Source organism: Dreissena polymorpha, chromosome 8 (genome assembly GCF_020536995.1).
Source record: "Dreissena polymorpha isolate Duluth1 chromosome 8, UMN_Dpol_1.0, whole genome shotgun sequence".
NCBI classification, from domain to species: domain Eukaryota; kingdom Metazoa; phylum Mollusca; class Bivalvia; order Myida; family Dreissenidae; genus Dreissena; species Dreissena polymorpha.
This window is the reverse complement of record NC_068362.1, coordinates 73,895,918-73,914,686: the sequence shown is the minus strand read 5'-3', so window position 1 is coordinate 73,914,686 and position 18,769 is coordinate 73,895,918. Positions and strand designations below refer to the sequence as shown.

Sequence of the window (18,769 nt, the reverse complement as noted above, 5' to 3'; positions counted from 1 at the left end):
ATTCCCTGGCGGCCATGTTTTTCATCAGACCAGATCCATTTTTGAACTCATCCGAAATATCATTAAAACAAATGTTCTGATCACGTTTCATGATGATTGGACAATAAATGTGTCTTTGAGAGTGTTCACGAATTTTAACTATAGATATAAGGAAGAATGCCCCGCCCCCTGGTGGCCATGTTTTTCAATCAACCAAAACCATTTTTAAACTCGTCCAAGATATCATTGGGACAAATCTTTTGACACAAGATTCATGAAGATCCGACAATAAATGTGACCTCTACAGTGTTAACAAGGCAAATATTTATGACCCACAACGGAAGACAGACAATGGACAAAAGGTGATAAAAAAATTCACCTTGAGCAAAATATATTATGCTCATAAAGATTTTCACCATGTTTGGAGATGATATTTTTAAAACTAATTGAGTATACTTAATCAAGATATGATAACAACATAGCAAGTGCCATTCTGATTGAACTAAAAATGTGACTAACAGTATTCACAATGTTTCACTATAAACAACTGTAGACATACAAAAAGACTGCCACCACCCTTCAAACATGAACTATTTTCAGACTCAAGTTGCAATTATATTTCCAACAAGAGAATGATGTGTTTGTCAGAAACACAATGCCTATTGCTCCGCTTTAAAATAAAATTTCAATATATCATTTGGCAGGTTTAGAAATTGTCTCCCTTTTAAAGCTTATTACTTCCCTTGGACTGTATTTTTTTTACTTTTGACCTTGAAGTATGGTTCAAACAGAAATCTCAAACCTAAATTCGAGCAATTTTCAAGGACAAATTTTCATTTTCAAGGCTGAGAACCGTACGATAGTTTCCTTTAAACATGAGGCCAAGATGGCCAAAGTTCGCTCACCTGAGAGGAGTCGGTTCATTCAATCTTACCAAATGTCAAACTTGACCTAGATATTGTTCAGACAAACATCCTGGTCAAGTTTCATCATTATTTCATCTGCGAGTCATGATCAATGTACATGAACCTATGAAGTTTCATGATCCTAGCCGTAAGCATTCTTGAGTTATCATCCGGAAACCATTTTTCTAAGTTGAGTCACGGTGACCTTGACAGCCATTGTGTGAATACGTTTTTTTGCACTGTGACCTTGACCTTTGACCTAGTGACTTGATAATCAATAGGGGTCATCTGCCAGTCATGATCAATATACCTATGAAGTTTCATGAACCTAGGCATAAGCGTTTTTGAGTGATCATCCAGAAACCATTTTACTATTTCAGGTCACCGTGACCTTGACCTTTGACCTAGTGACCTGAAAATCAATAGGGGTCATCTGCGAGTCATGATCATTGCACCTATGAAGTTTCATGATCCTTGGCATAAGCATTCTTGAGTTATCATCCAGAAACCATTTTACTATTTCAGGTCACCATGACCTTGACCTTTGACCTAGTGACCTGAAAATCAATAGGGGTCATCTTCAAGTCATGATCAATGTACCTATGAAGTTTCATGATCCTAAGCATAAGCGTTCTTGAGTTATCATCTGGAAACCATTTTACTATTTCGGGTCACCGTGACCTTGACCTTTGACCTAGTGACATAAAAATCAATAGGGGTCATCTGCGAGTCATGATCAATGTACCTATGAAGTTTCATGATCCTAGGCCTAAGCGTTCTTAAGTTATCAGCCGGAAACCATTTTACTATTTCGGGTCATCGTGACCTTGACTTTTGACCTAGTGACCTGAAAATCAATAGGGTTCTTGAGTTATCATCCGGAAACCATTTTACTATTTCAGGTCATCGTGACCTTGACCTTTGACCTAGTGACCTGAAAAACAATAGGGGTTATCTGCGAGTCATGATCAATGTATCTATGAAGTTTCATGATCCTAGGCATAAGCGTTCTTGAGTTATCATCCGGAAACCATTTTACTATTTCGGGTCATCGTGACCTTGACCTTTGACCAAGTGACCTGAAAATCAAATGGGGTCATCTTCGAGTCATGATCAATGTACCTATGAAGTTTCATGATCCTTGGCATAAGCGCTCTTGAGTTATCATCCGGAAACAATCAGGTGGGCGGACGGACCGACATGAGCAAAACAATAAAACCCCTCTTCTTTTCAAAAGGGGGGGTGGGGGCATAATGAGAAAACTGCCCCCCTCCCAGCAGCCATGTTATTTAACTGACCGGAACCATTTTTGAACTCAACTCTTGTATCAAGGAATGTTCTGAGCAAATTTCATGAAAATTGGGCCAAAAATGTGACTTTTACTGTGTTCACATGTTTTCACTATATACATATAGAGAAAAATGCCCCACCCACTAGCGGCCATGTTTTTTCACCGATCCCGACCATTTTCAAACTCATCCGAGATATCAACAAAACCAATGTTTTGACCATCTTTCATGATGATTGGGCAAAAATTGTGACTTCTAGAGTGTTTACAAGGTTTCTCTATAGCCAAATAGGGAAAATTGCCACTATATACATATAGAGAAAAATGCCGCGCCCACTGGCGGCCATGTTTTTTTTACTGATCTCGACCATTTTCGAACTCATCTGAGACATCAATTGAACCAATGTTTTGACCAACTTTCATGATGATTGGGCAAAAATTGTGACTTCTAGAGTGTTTACAAGGTTTCTCCATAGCCAAATAAGGAAAACTGCCCCCCCACTGGCATCCATTTTTTAATGGACCGGAACCACTTTTAAACTTGACAAACATATCATTAAGGCAAACATTTTGACAAAGTTACATGTAGATTGGGCATGAAATGTGACTTCTACAGTGTTTACAAGGTTTTTCTTTTTTTTTGACCTAGTGACCTAGTTTTTGACCCAGCACAACCCAGTTTCGAACTCGGCTGAGATTTTATTGGGGCAAAGCTTTTGACCAAGTTTCATGAAGATGGGACAAGAAATGTTGCCTCTAGAGTGTTTACGAGCAAATGTTTACGGACGGACGGACATAAGACGGACAAAGACTGGTCAGAAAAGCTCACCTGAGCAATCTGGTGAGCTAAAAATGCATTTTCCATTTGCCTGGATTGGGGTTTCTTGTTTACACTTTCATCAAAAGACACCGAGTACGGTCCACTTAACTATCAAGTAAAGTTTTGAAATGTTCAGCTAGCCAAAAACCAGCCACAGTCATATGCTGTCTTGCGGTCTCCCCAATAAAATTTCTTTGCTATAGTACTCTCTGTGGCTGTGCCTTCCTGGTTCGACACAGATGGGCTGTTGTTGATTATGTCTGTTTTAGATTTAACAGTTTTAACAATAGTACAGTCCAACCTGCCCGAGCGACCGCCTGTTAATAGCGACCATCAGTCAATAACGACCACACCGATTTCCTCCCGAACGATTTCACTTTATATTGAACCTGCGAATAAAGCCCACCTGTGAACAAAGACCAACGACCTCTCTTTTACATTCCCAAATCTCCATTTTGATAGCTTACAACGACCGCTGCAATCATAAAAATCAACGATTTTGCAACTTTCAAAAAACAAAATATCCGCCAGGACGCTGCGTAGTCACGTGATACACATCTTACCCGTGGACTTGTCGGTCGCTATGGAGATATTGGCAAGTGACAGTTTATTGCACTCGATAGCAGTTGTTTGTTTATTTAACATGCATTGCTAATTGGTAGTCGCCTGCTTCTTTTATGCATTTGACAGTTTGTCAAAAGTGTAAAAATTTGCCTTTGTATTTAAGTGACTCGCGATTAATGTACTAATTGCCAAAAATATCAAAGACAAATTTGGGGCTTTCATAAACTCATTAAGGAAATTTATGGTTTCATATCATTTACGATGCCTATTAAAGACAAATATTTTGATAGTCATTCTCTTGTTAAATTTCTCCGTAATAAGACGTTCATAGATTATAGAAAAGTAAGTTGTCAGTTCAAGTTAACCATCATGGCTTCCAAGCGTAAGCTCTTGACGTTGGAAGAACGCGTTAAGGTCATTAGTTTGTTAGGTAAAGGACACAGTTGTAGACGAGTGGCTAGTGATCTTGGTGTAGGAAAAACTCAAATTCAGAGCATTTTAAAGCGAAAACATGAGATTATGGACGAATTCCAGCAGAACGTAAACTGTGAAAGTAAACGCCCTTAGCATGAGTCGGAATTCGTGTCAGTGAATTACTTAGTGCATAAGTGGTTTGTTGACGCATGTACATGTACATATACATGTATGTCAATAGTTATTTATACAGTATATGATAAATTAAATAAATAATAAAATCATTGGGGAATAGAAATACAACATGTAATAAATATACAAATGTAAAACAAAACTGTGTTTTCAATCCTTTATTTCATTATACATGCATAAGTATTCGAACATTTAAACAATAGAGCACATACATAGATAAGGTACCTGTTAAAAAACTGCATATTTTGCAAAGTTTCGATCGACCCTGCGAATAAAGACCACCTGTGAACAAAGACCACAACAACCAAATCCCTTGAGTGGTCTTTATTGACAGGTTGGACTGTACCTTCCTGTTTCACAAAAAACACATCACAGGAACCCAATTTGATTCTTAATTTCATGTTTTCTTTGTGGGTTTCCCCTTTCTCATGGCTTTTCAAAGCGCTTTCCCCCATCCACCGACAACAATGGTCTTCATACAGACCCGACAATGTGCTTTTCGAATGTCATTTGTTTTCTGTACTCAGGAATATTCAATAAACAACCCTGGTTTGAAACTACACTTCCCCATCGCTGCGTTTTCACTCGCGAAAATTGATCACAATGGAGAACCTCTGACGTAGAACAATAATCTGCGACGTGTACACATAACGTTTTGTACTCAATAGTGTATAAAACATATATTTCGTATTCAACTTTTTGCGCGAAGGAATTTATGATAAATTTTCATAATATTTCCCTTAAGAACGATTTAAGTTTATAATTAAAGCGATGATAAAAGTAATTTTGAGCAGAAATAAACATTTTCAAGGCTTTTTTACATGAAATAAGCATTTTTCAAGCACTTTTTTAAGGTCAACCTTTGTTCAAGGGCTTTTCAAGCCTAGGACTCGTTTTCAAGCTCTTTTCAAGCCCTGTGTGAACTCTGCCTTGAAGGATGAGCTTGACCTTGACCTTTTTCACCACTCAAAATGTGCAGCTCCATGAGATACAGATGCATGCCAAATATCAAGTTGCTATCTTGAATATTTCAAAAGCTATGGCCAATGTTACAAGTTTTCGGACAGACCGACGGACGGACAGACAGTTCAAATGCTATATGCCACCCTACCGGGGGCATAATAAAAAAAATCAATAATCTGTTTTAAAAACAAATCTGTGATAATCACACTTTTTATTAATCAAATTTTTGCTGCTCATCAGTATCTGAAGGTTGGAAAGGAAGCCTCTTTAAATTTATTACGAAAGGTCTTTAAAATTATTTGAATCTTTATGGGATTGCTAACTGAACAAAACGCCCATATGAGGGGGGGAAGGGCTAATTTTCGCGTACCTTGAGTCGCTGTTGTGCTCCTAGTTTGATAAAAGCCTCCACCTGATGTTGCAGGATAATTGTATAGGCTTCATACATTGACCAGGGTCTGCCCATGTCATGGTTGCCTGAAAATGGATACAAACTGTGGATCATATAGGCTTCATACATTGACCAGGGTTTGCCCATGTCCTGGTTGCCTGAAAATGGATACAAGCTGTGAATCATATAGGCTTTATACATTGACCAGGGTCTGCCCATGTCATAGTTGCCTGAAAATGGACACAAACTGTGAATCAAATAGGCTTCATACATTGACCAGGGTCTGCCCATGTCATTGTTGCCTGAAAATGGACACAAACTATGTCATAGGCGCATGTTCATCATTCAACTTTTTGTGGCAGATTTTTGCACATCATAATTGTCATTTGTAAAACATGCATGCCTCCCATATGGGCTCTCCGTTGCAGTGACAGCCATTGTGTGAATATGTTTTTTGTCACTGTGACCTTGACCTTTGACCTAGTGACCTGAAAATCAATAGGGGTCATCTGCCATTCATGATCAATGTACCTATGAAGTTTCATGATCCTAGCCATAAGCGTTCTTGAGTTTTCATCCGGAAACCATTTTACTATTTAGGGTCACCATGACCTTGACCTTTGACCTGAAAATAAATAGGGGTCATCTGCGAGTCATGGTAAATCTACCTATCAAGTTTCATGATCCTAGGCATAAGCGTTCTTCAGTTATCAACCGGAAACCATTTTACTATTTCGGGTCACCGTGACCTTGACCTTTGACCTAGTGACCTCAAAATCAATAGGGGTCATCTTCCAGCCTTTATCAATCTACCTACGAAGTTTCATGATCCTAGGCATAAGCGTTCTTAAGTTATCATCCGGAAACCATTTTACTATTTCGGGTCACCGTGACATTGACCTTTGACCTAGTGAGCTCAAAATCAATGGGGTCATCTGCGAGTCATGATCAATGTACGTATGAAGTTTCATGATCCTAGGCCCAAGCGTTCTTGAGTTATCATCCGGAAACCACCTGGTGGAAGGACCGACAGACCGACTGACAGACATGTGCAAAGCAATTACCCCCTCTTTTTCGAAGGGGGGCATAAAAATGTTCATTATCTGTCATAGTTACTAGGTAATGTACATTTTAATGCATTCTGTATGACTGGTAGCAAAAAGATTAATAACATAACAGCAATGTTAAATTCCATTTGCCCGCTCAAGGTGGCGACAAAGAGTTTTAGTGCAGGCTACTATCCTGAAATACTCGCAGGCTACTATCCTGAAATACACGCAGGCTACCCAATTTTCAGATCAGTCAAGGCCTTTATTTGTGTCAAATGCTTGTCTGGAAGGGACATGACTAGACTGTGCTGATCATGATTGAAATGTAATAACAATTAAATTAACCCTTTACCACTTACATGTAGATACCTATTTTTACGCATTTGTAGTCCCTTAGAACGTTAAATAGAACTTAAGACCTTTCTTACTTTATTCAAGTTTTAAAGGCTGCATTTCCAAATCTTAGATACTGATGAGCAGCAAACAGCATAAAACCTGAACAGACTGCGAGTTACTTGCAGGCTGTTCTGGTTTTATGCTGGTTGCAAAAGCCATTTTCACTTTGCTCCTCATGGAGGAAAGGGTTTAGTGATGTATTACGCTGTTTCTCCTTGACCTCTTCTCCTCTGGATTTCTTTGTGTAAATCTTCTTTGTTGATGCAGTAATATTTTCGTCATCTGCTGCAACCACCCTCATTTCCTGAAAAAAATGTTAAAAAATTAATGATAATTATTTTCTTTATAGTGTAGTAAAATTAATATTATCCTCTATTCCTATAACTTCGTGCAGCCCTATAAGATCGTGACCACTTTTATGACGTAAACTTCTAAGCAACATTCGAACGCACGTGCCCGTAAACTGTTCAGTTTTTAACGCGAGAATTTCCACAGCCGATAAGTTATTAATCATGATGAAAAAACAATAAATATGATATAATGTTCGTTTTTCTGACCTCGTTCCAAAGAAATAGCCTAAAAAGATGTTTAAAATCTGCACATTTCCTTCACCAGACGGCTATGTTTGTCAATGTTTTGATCGTAAAATGTTGTAAGAGTAGTTTCCCTTGGAGGCCCGTCTCCAATTTGTGTTGTGCACTCTGAACTTTGCATTACAATACGGTTAAAGTATGCTGTTTGCGGAAAACTTTACCCCCAAATGATGACACAAGACCATACGTTAAGATCGTGACCGGCCTATTGCGATAAAGATTCTCGCTGCGTCAATTTGAGATTTTGTCACAAAACAACTGCCATTAGAAGGGGTGACAGCCTTTTATGCCCACATTGTGAATAGAATTTTATTAAGCTATTTTCCGTTAGTAAATACACTTTATCTAGACCTCTGAATACAGTTATCACAGTTCATATTTCGTTTTTATGAAGACCAGTTTTGTTTCAACCATTATTTTCAATACAGTTTATTCACGAAATTCATCTAAAACAACACATATTTAATACAAATAAACACATATTCACAAAAACATACATCGGTTATTATAAACACATCCCAGGGCCTCGCTGTGACGTCAACAAAATCGGTGCACGATCTTATAGGGTAATTCTGTGTGACGCAGACTACGATATACATGAATGTTTAAAGGTACGTAACTCCATTATTATTGTCTGTCAACCAACATATTTCACTCGTTATTTGTTAAACAAAAGATAAATCATAAAGTATATATCAAGTTAAGTTATTGTCTAATGATTTTTCATGAAATATATGACTTTGAAGTTTAAGGTGCACAAACTTATAGGTTTAGAGGCTATTGCAAGAAAAAACCACACAATGACTAAACAGAACAGCAATGTTTCATTACAGCCATTTTATAACAACTGTCACCATATCCTCAGCATCACTTTTTTAACAGAACAGACTGGACCCACCTGGCAGTAATACATTTTCATTGATAAAAAACATTTTTGATATCAGGCTATATAATACGAAATGTTTGGAGAAGGTTTCATTATGATTGGGCAAAAAAATAAGGCAGCTAGAGTGTTGCAAGGGTTTCACAGCAGCAATATGTGGAAAACTTCCCATTACCCCTGGCATCCATGTTCTTCAACAGACAGAAACAGTTTTTGAACTTGACTGACAATTGCTTTTTGCAAGTCTCACGTGACAACTGTACAAGAAGTGTGACTTTTAGTGTTAACAATAGTTTACTACTATGTATGTTGTCTAAATGTAGAAAACTGCTCCTCCCCCTCCTGGTGCCCATGTTTTCAATGTACCAGAACTATTTTTTAATTTGGCCAAGATATCATAAGAACTTGAAGTTCAGAGAAAGTCTTATCATAAGTAAACAAACTATGTGATTTCAAGTGTGTTCGCAAGGCTTCACCAAAGCCTGGTAAGAACAAGAGATGTGTTTGTCAGAAACACAATGCCCCCTATCACGCCACTTTGAAATAAAATTTAAATATATCATTTGGGAGGTTTAGAAATTATCTCCCTTTTAAAGCTTATTACTTCCCTTGGATTGTATTTTTTTACTTTTGACCTTGAAGGATGACCTTGACCTTTCACCACTCAAAAAATGCAGCTCCATAAGATACACATGCATGTCAAATATCAAGTTGCTATCTTCAATATTGCAAAAGTTATGGTCAATGTTAAAGTTTTCGGACGGACTGACAGACGGATAAGAGGGACAGACAGTTTAAATGCTATATGCCACCCTACTGTGGGCATAAAAAATACACCACTCCTTGATGGCCATGTTTTTCAAGGGACCAGAGTCATATTGGAACTAGACCGAGATTTATTATATCCAATTTTCTGGGCAAGTTTCATGAAGACCATACACAAATTGTGACTTCCCAATGTTAAAAAAGATTTATATAAGCAATACACTGACGGCCTTGTTTTTTTAACAGACAGGAACCATTTTCAAATTGGGCAAGATATCATTTCAAGAAATGTTTTGAGCAAGTTTCATGATGATTTGTCAAAATATGTGACTGCCAGAGTGTTCACAAATGTTTTCTTCAAGTTAACCAAGTTTTTGACACCACATGACCAAGTTTCAAACTTGGCCCAGACATCAAATGGACAAATGTTCTGACCAAGTTTCATGAAGATTGGACAATAACAAAGCCTTCACAAGGTGGTAAACATCGAAAACAATGTACATAAAAAAACAGACAAGGAATAATGGACAAAACTTTGTCCATAACAGAAGTTGTTAATAAGAGATTATAAACAGCCACATGATGTTTGTGTGTCTTATTTGTTGGTGTTCGCTTCTATGATAACATCCCCTGTTTGATAGCTTACAACACTTATCCTAAAATAGAGATAAAAAGCAGAGACTGAATTTTAAAACTTTGACAATATCATGAGACACTTACCTGTGACTGGGTGTTGCACATGGTGCAGAAGTAATGGCTGTCTTCTTCATGGGACACTAACCTGTGACTGGGTGTTGCACATGGTGCAGAAGTAATGGCCGTCTTCTTCATGGGACACTTACCTGAGACTGGGTGTTGCACATGTGCATAAGTAATGGCCGTCTACTTCATGAGACACTTACCTGTGACTGGGTGTTGCACATGGTGCAGAAGGTAATGGCCGTCTTCTTCATGGGACACTAACCTGTGACTGGGTGTTGCACATGGTGCAGAGTAATGGCCGTCTTCTTCATGGGACACTAACCTGTGACTGGGTGTTGCAAATGGTGCAGAAGTAATGGCCGTCTTCTTCATGGGACACTTACCTGTGACTGGGTGTTGCATAATGTGCAGAAGTAATGGCTGTCTACTTCATGAGACACTTACCTGTTACTGGGTGTTGCACATGGTGTAGAAGTAATGGCCGTCTACTTCATGAGACACTTACCTGTGACTGGGTGTTGCAAATGGTGCAGAAGTAATGGCCGTCTACTTCATGGGACACTAACCTGTGACTGGGTGTTGCACATGGTGCAGAAGTAATGGCCGTCTTCTTCATCGGACACTTACCTGTGACTGGGTGTTGCACAATGTGCATAAGTAATGGCCGTCTACTTCATGAGACACTTACCTGTGACTGGGTGTTGCACATGGTGCAGAAGTAATGGCCGTCTTCATCATGGGACATTTACCTGCGACTGAGTTTTGCACATGGTGCAGAAGCTATGGCCGTCTACTTCATGGGACACTTACCTGTGACTGGGTGTTGATCAATGAGCAGAAGTAATGGCTGTCTACTCTATGGGACACTAACCTGTGACTGGGTGTTGCATATGGTGCAGAAGTAATGGCCGTCTTCATCATGGGACACTAACCTGTGACTGGGTGTTGCACATGGTGCAGAAGTAATGGCCGTCTTCTTCATGGGACACTTACCTGTGACTGGGTGTTGCACATGGTGCAGAAGTAATGGCCGTCTTCTTCATGGGACACTAGCCTGTGACTGGGTCTTGCACATGGTGCAGAAGTAATGGCCGTCTTCTTCATGGGACACTAGCCTGTGACTGGGTGTTGCACATGGTGCAGAATTAATGGCCGTCTACTTCATGGGACACTAACCTGTGACTGGGTCTTGCACAATGTGCAGAAGTAATGGTCGACCTCTTCATGGGACACTTACCTGTGACTGGGTGTTGCAAAATGTGCAGAAGTAATGGCCGTCTTCTTCATCGGACACTTAACTGTGACTGGGTGTTGCACAATGTGCAGAAGTAATGGCCGTCTTCTTCATCGGACACTTACCTGTGACTGGGTGTTGCACATGGTGCAGAAGTAATGGCCGTCTACTTCATGAGACACTTACCTGTGACTGGGTGTTGCATAATGTGAAGAAGTAATGGCTGTCTACTTCATGAGACACTTACCTGTTACTGGGTGTTGCACATGGTGCAGAAGTAATGGCTGTCTACTTCATGAGACACTTACCTGTTACTGGGTGTTGCACATGGTGCAGAAGTAATGGCCGTCTACTTCATGAGACACTTACCTGTGACTGGGTGTTGCAAATGGTGCAGAAGTAATGGCCGTCTACTTCATGGGACACTTACCTGTGACTGGGTGTTGCACATGGTGCAGAAGTAATGGTCGTCTACTTCATGGGACACTAACCTGTGACTGGGTGTTGCACATGGTGCAGAAGTAATGGCCGTCTTCTTCATGGGACACTAGCCTGTGACTGGGTGTTGCACATGGTGCAGAATTAATGGCCGTCTACTTCATGGGACACTAACCTGTGACTGGGTGTTGCACATGTTGCAGAAGTAATGGCCGTCTACTTTATGGGACACTTACCTGTGACTGAGCTTTGCACATGGTGCATAGGTAATGGCCGTCTTCTTCATGGGACACTTACCTGTGACTAGGTGTTGCAAATGGTGCAGAAGTAATGGCTGTCTACTTCATTGGACACTTACCTGTGACTGGGTGTTGCACATGGTGCAGAAGTAATGGCCATCTACTTCTTCAAATTCTTCCTCCCCACACACAGCGCACTCTGGCATCCTTTCTGCTTGGCTCTACTCACAGCTGAGAAATACGTCTGGCTTAATATGGGATAAGGCACCTGTTTTGGTAGAGAAATATGAAATTAACACAAAGTAAGTTTGAATCCATTTATTAAGCGCAACTGCATCAAAAGCCCTATCCTATTGCGAAGGTCCCCTTAAACTGGTACATCGTAAAAACAGTAAGTCAATGATAAGATGTTATCAGCGGATTCTGATGTTTTTTTTTCATGGGACACACTTCTGGTAATAAGTGTTTAACAGATGAATCTCATTTAAACATAATGAATCATAATTTCACCATAACCATTAAACCGGACAAGACAATTTTTAATGCCTTGCATATTGTAACTTAGAATCTGTGTGACCCCTTTTCACTTCATTTACAGGAAATAACAAGCAGCTTTCATAAAATTGTTCATGAGTAAATGAATCATATTTACTTGCTTTCAAAATTTACCCATCTAAGGCAAATAAAGTTACCTTTATAATATGGCTGTATTTCTTGATTTTGGGAGCAAATTTTAATTGCAAACATTGGCGAAATAGATGCCTCATTTAATTATAAAGATCTCAATGTTCTATGCCTGTTAAAGTATTTATTTGACAATGAATAGGCCCCTGCTTTCCAAGATGACATGTACACAGTCATCGTTTGGGATTGAAAAAAATAATTCTTAGCGTTTTATTAAGAAGGAAGCAAATTGTACTTCTTACACATGCTTGATTTTGCAGAAAACTAAATTGATATTTAAGTTAGTTTAAAAAGAAAATACTATAATCATTCTATTAACGATTAATCCTTTTTAAAAGTAATGGTAATAATATAAGTTGTCCCTTATGAACAGTAGTATTAGTAATACTATTATAATTATTATTATCATTTTATATTAGTAGTACATTATGAACAGTAGTAATAGTAATACTATTATTATTATAATTATTATCATTTATATTGTTTAAACAAGAGATGTGCTTGTGAGAAACACAATGCCCCCTAATGCGCCTCTTTGAATTTAATTTTTTGACCTTTGATCTTGAAGGATGACCTTGACCTTTCACTACTCAAAATGTGCAGCTCTATGAGATACACATGCATGCCAAATATCAATTTGTTATCATCAATATTGCAAAAGTTATGACCAAAGTTAAAGTTTTGTGACACATACAATGACAGACAGACAGACAGGCCAAAAACAATATACCCTCGATCATTCGATCCGGTGGCATAAAAAGTCCCTAGTTATTTAATTTAGGAAGTTCAGATAAATATCATATGGTGTATTTTCAAAGTAAAAACCTGGCAGTTACCTTTCCCATTCAGAAGCAAAGTGAAAATTTTTATGTGCATAACACCAGAACAGCCTGCGAGTAACTTGCAGTTTGTTTAGGTTTTATGATGTTTGCAGCCCATCAGTGTCAATGGGTTGGAAATGAAGCTTTTAAAATTTAAATCTAGTTAGAAAGGTCTTAAATTAAATATAACTTTCTAAAGGACTACACATGCTTGAAAATACTTATATCTAAGTGGTAAAGGGTTAGTACATCACAAGCATTTTTGATGGTATTAGTGTTCATTGAACGATTTGAACATCATTCATGACCAACTTTGTCAGCATAAATTATTGTTCACACAGATGCTTTGGTAGTCACTTATTTTTTAAAATTTGCATTCAAAATAACTATTAATTAAAGCTCAAAAGAAAATTGACATTTATTTATATTAACTGACTTTTTCATTCCAAAAGGTCAAAGTTGATGAGAATGACATTTGAAATATAATGACACATCTAAATGAATGTATATAGTCTGTGAGCTCATTATATTATATTCATTACCTTTAGTAACGCAGTACAAACTCGAACCTTTTCCTGATAATTTTGGAAAAAATGCGATTTGGAGATTGGGCATTTTTTGCGCCAACAGTCAAATTATTTGGGAAATACCAATTTAATATAATTCTTAGCAAATCATCAAATTAAAAGAACAAAATTATATAAATTTTAGATATACATGTATTGCTAGATTTAATTAAAACAAAAGTGAGATTTGATAATCATTGGACACTTCTTTACAACAAAATGTTAAAATTAAAAGAAAAAACACAACATTACGCATGCGTGATGGGTCCCTGTACCGGACCTGTGGATACACCAGGTAAAGGTTTGAAACTATACGGCCTTTTTAGAGCGAAATAGGAAGACACCGTTAAAACACAAAAAATAACTAGAAATGGCGGGGCAGAGGCCGACGCGTATCCCCACGCCGCATGTTTGACCCAGGGGCGCCCCGGGGTAGGTAATGGGGCCATGCATAGTTGAGATTGACCGTATTGTCATAAGAGAGGTTCAGTATCAATTTGAAGACAATCGGTGTAAAAGTGAAGAAATTATAGTAAAATAACCTAAAACAAGGGCTGTTTGTAAAACATGCATGCCCCCCATATGGGCTGTCCGTTGTAGTGGCAGCCATTGTGTGAATACGTTTTTTGTCACTGTGACCTTGACCTTTGACCTAGTGACCTGAAAATCAATAGGGGTCATCTGCCAGTCATGATCAATGTACCTATGAAGTGTCATGATTCTAGGCAAAAGCGTTCTTGAGTTATCATCCGGAAACAATATTACTGTTTCGGGTCACCGTGACCTTGACCTTTGACCTTGTGACCTGAAAATCAATATGGGTCATCTGCGAGTCATGATCAATGTACCTATGAAGTTCCATGATCCTAGGCGTAAGTGTTCTTGAGTTATCATCCGGAAACTATTTCGGGTCGACGTGACCTTTGACCTAAAAATCAATAGGGGTCATCTGCGAGTCATGATCAATCTACCCACGAAGTTTCATGATCCTACGCATATGTGTTCTTAAGTTATCATCCGGAAACCATTTTACTATTTCGGGTCACCGTGACCTTGACCTTTAACCTACTGACCTCAAAATCGATAGGGGTCATCTGCAAGCCATGATCTATCTACCTATGAAGTTTCATGATCCTAGGCGTATGCGTTCTTGAGTTATTATCCGGAAACCATTTTACTACTTCGGGTCACTGTGACCTTGACCTTTGACCTACTGACCTCAAAATCAATAGGGGTCATCTGCAAGTCATGATCAATCTACCTAGTAAAGTTTCATGATCCTAGGCATGTGGGTTCTTGAGTTATCATCCGGAAACCATTTTACTATTTCGGGTCACCATGACCTTGACCTTTGACCAAGTGACCTCAAAATCAATAGGGGTCATCTGCAAGTCATGATCTATCAACCTATGAAGTTTCATGATCCTAGGCCTAAGCGTTCTTGAGTTATCATCCGGAAACCACCTGGTGGGCGGAATGACAGACCGACTGACAGACCGACCGACATTTGCAAAGCAATATACCCCCTCTTCTTCGAAGGGGGGCATAGAAATTAGTAAAAATCTCTGACCCAGCCCCACCCCAACCCCCATAACTTTTGACCCAGGGGTCAGATCAAAATTCCGAATAGTGCACCGTTGCACATTTTAAATATGGATCATGTCGGGTCAAAAACTAGGTGACGGGGTCACTAAGTGAATTTCAAGGATTTAGCATGGTGTCCGCTCTCTAATTGAAGTAGTTTTCATCCGATCTTCACCAAACTTGGTCAGAAGTTGTATCTAGACAATATCTAGGTCAAGTTGGATTATGGGTCATGCCCGGTCAATAACTAGGTCATGGGGTCACTTAGTGCATTTCAAGGATTTGGCATGGTGTCCACTCTCTTATTGAAGTAGTTTTCATCTGATCTTCACCAAACTTAGTCAGAGGTTGTATTTAGACAATATCTAGGTCAATTTTTAATATGGATCATGCCAGGTCAAAAACTAGGTCATGAGGTCACTTAGTGCATTTCCAGCATTAAGCATGGTGTCCGCTCTCTAATTGAAGTAGTTTTCATCCGATCTTCACCAAATTTGGTCAGAAGTTGTGTTTAGATGATATGTAGGTCAAGTTCAAATATGGGTCATGGTAAAGTTGTCCAAAACCTTCAAACAGGCGTATCTTGTGACAGTTTGGCACTCTTGTTCATCATTTGTTTAAAAAAGAAAACTGTAGAGTGTTAACAAGGTTTTACTATAGCCATATACGGAAAAACAAATCGGTGTAAAGTATTCAGCATAATTAATAGATTTCCTAATTTGGAAGAAAACTACACCAATTTTCCCAATACGTGTACCGATACCAATCCTAAAGTGGTGAGCATAGTCGCTGTCTGAACATGTAAAAAGCGACAGCTAAGTTCTGGGCAGAATTCAGAAGAAATAAATAGGAATACAAAAACAAAAAACTATGGATCTTTGTTCTGTAAGATTCCAATTATTGTACGATTCTCCTAATATCATTTGGTAAACAGTAAGAACGAGGCTCTTGTGATAGTGATACGGTCACACACATGAGCTCTAGTATTTTATTTCACTATTATTACTACCCTTGAAAATATACACACACACAGACGGACACACACATCAACAAAAAAGATAACACTGCATTTCAAAATCTAATTCAACTAAAATAATCAAAATTTAGCTGTGCTTGGTTAAACACATTGTAAATATACTATTTTTATGTGGATTTCACCAATCTCTTGCACGACGATTACATTACATTCATTTATTGCATATGTTACTATATTTAGTAACAAAATTGGCCGTTTTTTCGCAAATAACTCGTTAAAAAACCGGTTTTGAGCAAGTGTGCTGATAACCGGTTATTGGCACACTGTGCCAAAATCGGTTATTTTCAAACTTCCGGTTATCTGTCCAGTAACGGCAGATCGTCGGCACGCGTTGTTGTTACGTAATTGGCGACCGGAGCGTTAAAACAAAATGGCGTCTGAACGGGTTTTGGAATCTCTATCGAATCATTTACTAGATTTAGACAGAATCATTGAAATAATGGAGATGATTTAGCAGAATCTGATACATATGAATTTGTCAATGCGCAAAAAAACGAAAAACACAAAGAGAAAAACAATATCGGACATAAACAGGTTTAAAATTTGGCTCGAAAGCATTTGAGATGGTCGAGAAATTATAAATATTCCTGCACAAGAGATGAATATGCTGCTCGCAAGGTTCTTTATGAATCTAAAGAAATTTAACGGAGAGAATTAGGAACCAGATACCATGAAATCCATTTTTTGCAGCATCAATAGGTTTTTGAAGGACATAGGATTACGGGACCAACCTGATGACTACTGAAATATTTCACCACGCTTGAGAAATGCTAGCAACAAAACAAAAGATTGCAAAATCACACGGCTTGGGAAATAAGAAAAATAGATCAGATCCCTTTACAGAAGACGAAATTCAAATTCTGAAGAAAAAAGAACTTCTTGGCACAGTTAAGTTATTAAAACATTGCTTTGTTAAAAGTCCAACTTTATCTCATATCATCAGTGATTCATTTTGCCGTGCGTCCCGCGTGCCAGACGCACGTTTTTTCTGGGGACGCATCATTCTCAAACATGTGCGTCCTCGGGACGCATTGTTTACAAACTCTGATTTTCAACATCATCCGAGTTGTACATGATACCGAATTAGATACGTGGAGAAACATATGTCAACACCGTTTTGAAAAGTAGAACGGAAGTCACATTACTACATTCGGAATGTAGTATGTTTGTTTTGATTGGTTGAAATATATCAATTATCCTATCAGTGGCAGCATTTTATTAAAAGTTTGTTGGACGTTTAATTGGCTGTCCCGGATTGTAAACAAAGAAAATGCCACCTTAAAAGGTTTTCAAAATTGATCCTCAACAATTTAAACTCGTGTAGATATTTATTGATAACACAGCCTCGATGTACATGTAAACCATGTGGTTTAAATGTGAAGAATAAACGGCGGAAAATACAGTTTGCGTTCGTCTGTTTTGAGCGCAGACAGCAGTTACATACTAAAGCGATGTTATTATACTTTTCTGGATTAATTGAGCATTGTTGTTATTTCTAAAAAATGACAATTAAAAATTTGCAAGGTCTGAAATAAGTAGCATCTTTTATTTTTATACGGTACATACATAATAGTGATACAGATCGTACAGTATTCTGTCCTATGTAACGTAGAATGTAAGTGCAAATAACAACACAGACATCTGCTGTTCATACTGCAGGATTAGTCTTATTTATAAGACGCCCAAAGAATTCTTTGGATCCAAATATTACCAATAAAAAAAGTAGCTTAATAGAGCTTCAACAAGTTGGACTGACTGCAGGATGTGAGAGGGGTTTTCTTGTACAGAATGAAGTCTTGGCCAAATTCAGGAATAGGTTAACTGTAGGGAAACCAGACAAACGTATGAGAGTGATCCAAGTTGTGCAATTTTGCCCGGAATGAATTTGTGGAAAAAGCTCTCCCTGTTTGGAGAAAAAACAAGGCGAGAAGGCTATACACCTTTAATACAGTATGAGTGTTGTTCCACTAAATCTGTATTGAAGGTGTAAACCAAAGGAGAAAATGTCTTTTGTCACTGTTTGAAAGGGCTAATTTTGACCAAAAAATTGTAAACACTAGTCATCCAATTAATTAAAACTCCAGTCAGTCCAAATTGTTAAAGAAGTTAAAAGTTCTCTGTTTAAGATGTTATATGTTTCACTGTTTGTTATTAAAAGTAAAACAAATAAAGATTTTACTTGCGATAAACCTATTTATGTTTTAAGCTGTAAAATTGCATAAAAGAGCCCCTGGCTAAGGTGAATCATGTTTAGTAGATTATT

At 38.2% G+C, this 18,769-nt stretch overlaps 1 protein-coding gene across 19 annotated transcripts in view; it reads right to left on the bottom strand.

Moving 5' to 3' along the window:
- The window catches only part of LOC127841979 (TATA box-binding protein-associated factor RNA polymerase I subunit B-like), a 49,410-nt gene that overhangs the window by 28,371 nt on the left and 2,270 nt on the right, over positions 1 to 18,769 (bottom strand). For 8 of the 19 annotated variants that reach the window (XM_052371216.1, XM_052371212.1, XM_052371211.1 and 5 more), the window contains 3 exons: positions 11,935 to 12,083; positions 7,166 to 7,265; positions 5,496 to 5,602 (listed from right to left, as the gene is read on the bottom strand). In XM_052371216.1, the coding sequence (XP_052227176.1) occupies positions 5,496 to 5,602; positions 7,166 to 7,265; positions 11,935 to 12,021 (294 nt within the window). In that variant the 5' untranslated portion in view covers positions 12,022 to 12,083. Of the gene's footprint in view, positions 1 to 5,495; positions 5,603 to 7,165; positions 7,266 to 9,922; positions 9,955 to 9,983; positions 10,017 to 10,104; positions 10,130 to 10,166; positions 10,190 to 10,470; positions 10,504 to 10,592; positions 10,626 to 10,836; positions 10,870 to 10,897; positions 10,931 to 11,263; positions 11,297 to 11,568; positions 11,600 to 11,629; positions 11,663 to 11,934; positions 12,084 to 18,769 lie in introns of those variants that run through there. The other 11 variants (XM_052371220.1, XM_052371229.1, XM_052371221.1 and 8 more) reach the window with 11 other exon arrangements.